Source organism: Numida meleagris, chromosome 1 (genome assembly GCF_002078875.1).
Source record: "Numida meleagris isolate 19003 breed g44 Domestic line chromosome 1, NumMel1.0, whole genome shotgun sequence".
In the NCBI taxonomy this organism is placed as follows: domain Eukaryota; kingdom Metazoa; phylum Chordata; class Aves; order Galliformes; family Numididae; genus Numida; species Numida meleagris.
In genome coordinates this window covers 104,351,764-104,357,136 of record NC_034409.1, presented here as the reverse complement: position 1 = coordinate 104,357,136, position 5,373 = coordinate 104,351,764, and the positions used below count along the sequence as shown (strand labels likewise).

Genomic DNA, 5,373 nt, shown 5'->3' with positions numbered 1-5,373 from the left:
AGTTCTTCTATCTCACGGTCCTTCAGGTCCCCTCTCTCTGCCAGGGCTTGCACGCAGCGGGAGACTGGGATCAGCATGCCCGTGTACTGGGCCGGCACCACATAAAGCAGCAGCCGCGGCCACAGGAGCTGTAAGGAACGAGGCAGTTGAGCATGTCAGCATTCCTGCCTCAGCTCAGAGATGAAGAGGACTCTGTGAGTTTCCCTGAGTCTTGTGTGCTTCCGAGCACGCTGGAGGAAAGACCTGGGGTGCTGGAAGGGGACGAGTGACACGTGGTGCGGAAGCAAGGAACGGCAGATGTGCAGAGTGTGACTTACTTTGGTCATCCCTCTCACAGAGGCATCCAGTGACCCCAGGACGTCCCTGCACAGCTCTTGGAGAGCTCCTTCTTCCTGGGCTTCCTGGGCAGAAAGCTCTCCGTCCGCCTGCACAACAATGTTGGGGAAACGCCGGTTACTCTCAGTTCTCAGGAGCCTCTCCGGAGGCTCAGGTGTGGCCCCACCGGTGCTTCTGTGCCGGCCTCTGAGCAGCACGGGTCTCCCAAAGGAAGCTGCTGCCCACTGTCCTTACCATTCTTCCCGCGCTGCGGCTGAACTCCCTGAAGATGTGCCCCACCACATCCCAGGCTGAGCAGCTCCGGGCATCAGCACTGAGCAGGTCCTTGATGAAATGCAGGATGGCCCTCCTCACCTGACAGGAGTCAATTGTGGTTTTGATTCTTTTTTTGCCCTTTGGGCATGTGCAGAGACAACAAGAGCAGAGGAGAAGCCTGGACTTCTGAGGCGTGTGTCACGCCTTAGCACCAGGCTGTGTGCTTTCCATGCACAGCACAGGGACCTGCCCGCTCCACTCTGCCTGCTCTCCCCAGCAGGGAGAATGTGGGCAATGCGCCAGCACTTCCGCGGGCAGCCCGGCCCTGCCCGTTTTGGCAGCAGCATCACCACCCCGACAGCGCTTTCCCTTCCCAAACCAGCTCACCCGGGTCCTGGGGTCCCCGCACAGGCACTGCACGGCCTCCACGACCTGGGGCAGCTTCTCTGTCATCACCAGCTCTGCAAGAGATGCACAGAAGCATGCGTGGAGGCACAACCCAGATGGCAAAAGGGATCCCTGGACGTCGCGACCCGTGGTACTGACCGTGCGAGCGAGCCAGAGCACCAAGCAGACCCAGGGCTGCCACGCATCTGGCCTCCCTCTCATCGCCCAGCTGCGACTGCAGAAACAGGACCATTTCCTCTGGGCAGATGCGGGCTGCGGGGAAGAAATCCCACGCTGTGTGAGCAAGCAACTCGTGCCCATTCCTGAGGTGTGGGAGAGAGGTTTTGGCCAGGGCACTTCCAAGCATTGCCAAATCTCCTCTCCTTACCCTGCAGCAGGATGCAGTGGGTCATCTTTGTGCTATCAGCCTCGCTGTGCTGTTTGGTGTCATCAGAGAGCTGTGGGAACAAGATCCATTTGAGAAAATCACATGGGCATTGAGGACGGAAAAGAAGGAGCTATGTCTGAGCGGCCGTTAGAGGCTTGGAGCTCCGCAGTCCTCCTGAGACTTAGCCAAGAGGGAAACTGCTGTGGGCACAAGGATAGGCTCCCCTTACCTGGTAGAACATGGCACTGGTGGTGGCCAGAAACGTGTCCTTGGGGACGATAGACTGAACTACCTCCAAGATATCGAGGCTCTGCAAGAGACCGGGGGAGGAAGAGAGGGCTGAAGCCACATCTAGCCACTTGGGAGTGGAGAAACCGTTTCCCAACGGTTTGTCTGCTGGGAGAAGCTCCCGCACAGGCCTTCTTGTTTGTCACCACCTGCCAGCAGCACCAAGAGAGTCTCTCTGCTCTGACCCGAGCCCCGTTTGGGCATCGTTTGCTGGCATTTCCCACCCAGCAGCCTTCTTCTCCCCCATCAGGTGCAACCGGACATGGTCCTCCTGGTTGTTAGCACAGAGCTCCTCGGACACTCAGAGCCGCACAGTGGTGGTGGTGAAGCCTCCCATCCCCAGGAGATGGGCCCCAGTGACTCTTGGCTCCCTCCTGGCCCTGTCTGGGTCGCTCTTTCCTTGACTGAAGAGCGCAGGAAGCCTCAGACCTCCCTTGGACACCTGTTCCTTCTTTCTCCAAGGGCTCCCCACCTCCTCCCTGCAACCCACTGACCCCTCGGGCACTCGCCCCGGGGCACTCAGCCCCGCGTCCACGCTGAGCCCTGCTCAACATCTCACCTTGGTCACCCTGGAGGAGTCCTGGACCTCCTGACACTGGTGCACAAGCCAGAGGAGCTGCTCCCAGATGTGCTCTTGGCGCAGCTCCTCTTGCAGGAGGAGATCCATCATGGCAGTCACAGCCCCAAGGACGGCCTGTTTGTCCTGGAGAGGGACGGCAGAGGCCCAGCATCAAAGACTGAACGTCTGCCCTTCCTACAGAGAGGGCTGTCTCTTTCTCTTTCCCTTCCCCTTCTCCATACCCCCGTGCCCAGCAGAAGATGGGCTCGCTCTGGAAGGCAGGGAGGTTTTCCCAACACCCTCATCCCCAGCTCTCCCTGCCACAGTGCTGTGACATGTGGCTGCTTCCTGGTAGGGAGATCCAGCCCCGAGCACGGAGCCCGTCTGGGGCCTTTTGCAGCCAGCCCACTCCCTCTCATCCCCCCTCTGCTCTCAGCCTGCTGGGCAAAGACAGAGCTGCCAACATGGATGTCCCTGCTGCCATCCCAGGGTGGGAATGCAGCAGTGCTCACCTGTTCCTCCTCGCAGCCCCACCAGTTCCTCACCACAGAGCAGAGGAGCTGGTAAAGATTCTCACAAATTTGCTCTACCTCTGTGGCGGGCCAGGGGCATTGCTTTCCGGAGTACAAGTGAGCCTTGACTCCTTCCGACCATTGTTTCACGACTGAAATAAATAAATGAATAAATAAATACCAAGAGAAAAGGGAGCCTGTGAGAGCCTGCAGCAGGGCGAGGTGCGAGGGCTGTCCTGAGCCCCCCTGCTCAGGGGCCGGCACTCACCAGCACAAGCGACGCGCAGGGTGCGGCCGCTCCTCACCTGGCCGGCCACACTGCGCAGGCCGGCCAGTGTCAGGCACATGAAGGAGATGCACTGCGCAGCTGCGGAGGAGAAGGAGAGGGCCACGGTCAGAGCCCCGGCAGCGAGGGAGGAGGGGCTGCAGCCCTGCAGCACCCTACTCAACGCGGATTACACGCAGAGGGGAGAGAGCCCTTTGCCCGGTTGTCAGAGATGTCAGGAGGCTGAGGGTGCTCTACCGTAGCTGCTGAAGAGTTTGCTCAGGGTGACGAGCACAAACTCCGTGGACATCTCCCTCACAGCCTTCAGGTGGCCCTGGAGCTCGGCCATCACCAAGCTGAAGTGCGACCGGGCCAGAGCCACCAGGACATTGCTGGCAGCCATGATCACGTTGTCTGTCGCACCCTGAAAAAGTGTCCCTGGTGACATGCGGCACAGGAGACTGCCTGAGGCCCTGGGAAGGGCTAAGCCACCGCCGTCTGCCGGCAGAATACCAGCGTGGGCAGGCGGCTCCCTTTGCCTTCGGGAGTGACCTCTCACCTGGGCTGCCGTCACGTCCTGGGACACCTCAGACAGCAGCCGGTTTGCCACTCCGCACGGCGGGCGGCTCTCATCTTCCCGCAGGACACTCTCCAGTTCGCAGTACACCTGCGCTCGGTCACCCTGGGGAGAGGGATCAGTCATGCTTGCTTTGCCCTTGTTCCCAGGGAGCCGCCCGCTGCCACCCATCGCTATGCTGATGTGCCGCTGGGGTCAGGCGGGCACGAGGGTGGCACAAAACCCCGGGCTGTGGGCCTGGCGCCCACGGGACCGTGGCACTGGTCCGGGGCAAGGACTGATGTTTGGATGTCCCCAGCTCACCTCCTTGTCCTGCAGGCGCTGCAGCAGCAACGTCACGGGACAGGCAGGGACAGAGCTTGCCACCCTGCCTCTGCTCCCGCGACGTGTACGCCTGGGCATGCAGCCCACACAAGCAAAGAGACCTGGAAGGAAAGAGCAGAGCAGCTGCTGCTGGTGTTGCTCAGAGCCAGGGGCGAGCATGCGGCCAGCTCTGGGAGAAACGCTCCTCCAGCCCCACAGCGCAGGGTGGGCTGCGCTGGCACATGTGCGATCGGCGGGGGTAGGGGAGAGAGCCTTCCCCTTGCCGGGGCACTGGGGAGGCCACGGTGGGCAGCTGCACTCAGCAGAGCAAGGACAGTGCTGCTGGCACGTCCTAAACGGACGTTGGTGGCACACACGTGCTCGGGCAGCGTCACGGTGTCCAGAGAGGTGGAGGGACCTCACCTCGAAGGGCTCTCAGCCGCTCCATCACAGCAGGATATCTCCAGATAGACAGAGTGCTCTCTCTGGGTCCTCCTCCTGCAGCTTCCACAAGCTACTGGGCCACCACTCCCACCACTGCCACAGGGGCCTAAGAGACAGCCACTGTGACATCTCACCGAGGAGTGTCACCTCACAGAGATTGACGTGCCCTGGAGTGGGGACAAGACAGCATGCCCGGCAACCTTGCTGGCCTTAAACCACAGCATGTTTTTGTGAGGCACTCCGCTGCCGCGTGCTGTGGCAGCACTGTCTTAGTGATGGGGGACTCCTCTGTCCTCCCGACTGGCGGCCGGGTCCCAGAAGGAAGGAGGAGAATAGAGGAGGCAAATTACTGCCTGAGGGGATGGTGTCAGGATCGAGGTTTTGGGCCTTTGAGAGCCCGGGTTTGTGGGTGTGAGACGGAATAGGAGTGAGCAGTTGGGGCAAAAGTGTTTTGGGGAGCAAGCTGGAAGGATTGATGACCAGAGCATTAAACCAGACGTGATGGAGGAAGAGGATGGAGTTCCTTGTGACAGAGAAGGGCCTGGGAATGCTGTCTTTTTAGTAAACTGTGGAGAAAAACCTCCCAGTTGTCCAGTAGGATCTTGTGAGGACTCCTCAGAGAAGATAACGTTGCCAAGAGCCCGGCTTAAACCTTCTTGCATCCCTCTAGAGACACCTGCACCCTCTGCTTCCTTACAGAGCCTGTCTAGCAATGCACGCCGCGTGGGGAATAAACTGGAAGAACTAGAGATCTGTGTGTGCTTACAGGGATGCGATCTCATTGCAGCTTTGTTGATGCAAACTTATCTGTGCAACCATAAAACTAATAGAACAGAATAAACAGAATACAGCCGTGGGTGTGGGAAAATGTTTGTTTCTTTGGATTTGATGTATGAAGGTTTGAAGATTATCAACGTTAGGTCAAGCTTCAGCTCAGTGCAGTCACTATGTGTAAATTTGGTTCCTACTGTTCATAATTCTAGATTGCTTTAGTTGAAGTTTCCTTACTGCTCTCAGACACATTTACGTGGATCAAATTCAAAGTAAGCATCCCAGGTA

General features: G+C 58.9%; 1 protein-coding gene across 1 annotated transcript in view; it reads right to left on the bottom strand.

The window, feature by feature from the left end:
* Nucleotides 1–5,164, bottom strand: part of LOC110402719 (maestro heat-like repeat-containing protein family member 2B) — a 10,891-nt gene extending 5,727 nt beyond the window's left edge. Inside the window, exons 1-13 of the mRNA XM_021405115.1 lie at nucleotides 4,294–5,164; nucleotides 3,871–3,992; nucleotides 3,550–3,672; nucleotides 3,249–3,414; nucleotides 2,994–3,092; nucleotides 2,726–2,877; nucleotides 2,214–2,357; nucleotides 1,596–1,676; nucleotides 1,367–1,436; nucleotides 1,138–1,251; nucleotides 979–1,052; nucleotides 571–690; nucleotides 318–425 (exon numbers count right to left, since the gene is read on the bottom strand). Of these exons, the coding sequence (XP_021260790.1) occupies nucleotides 318–425; nucleotides 571–690; nucleotides 979–1,052; nucleotides 1,138–1,251; nucleotides 1,367–1,436; nucleotides 1,596–1,676; nucleotides 2,214–2,357; nucleotides 2,726–2,877; nucleotides 2,994–3,092; nucleotides 3,249–3,414; nucleotides 3,550–3,672; nucleotides 3,871–3,992; nucleotides 4,294–4,318 (1,398 nt within the window). The 5' untranslated portion in view covers nucleotides 4,319–5,164. The remainder of the gene's footprint in view (nucleotides 1–317; nucleotides 426–570; nucleotides 691–978; nucleotides 1,053–1,137; nucleotides 1,252–1,366; nucleotides 1,437–1,595; nucleotides 1,677–2,213; nucleotides 2,358–2,725; nucleotides 2,878–2,993; nucleotides 3,093–3,248; nucleotides 3,415–3,549; nucleotides 3,673–3,870; nucleotides 3,993–4,293) is intronic.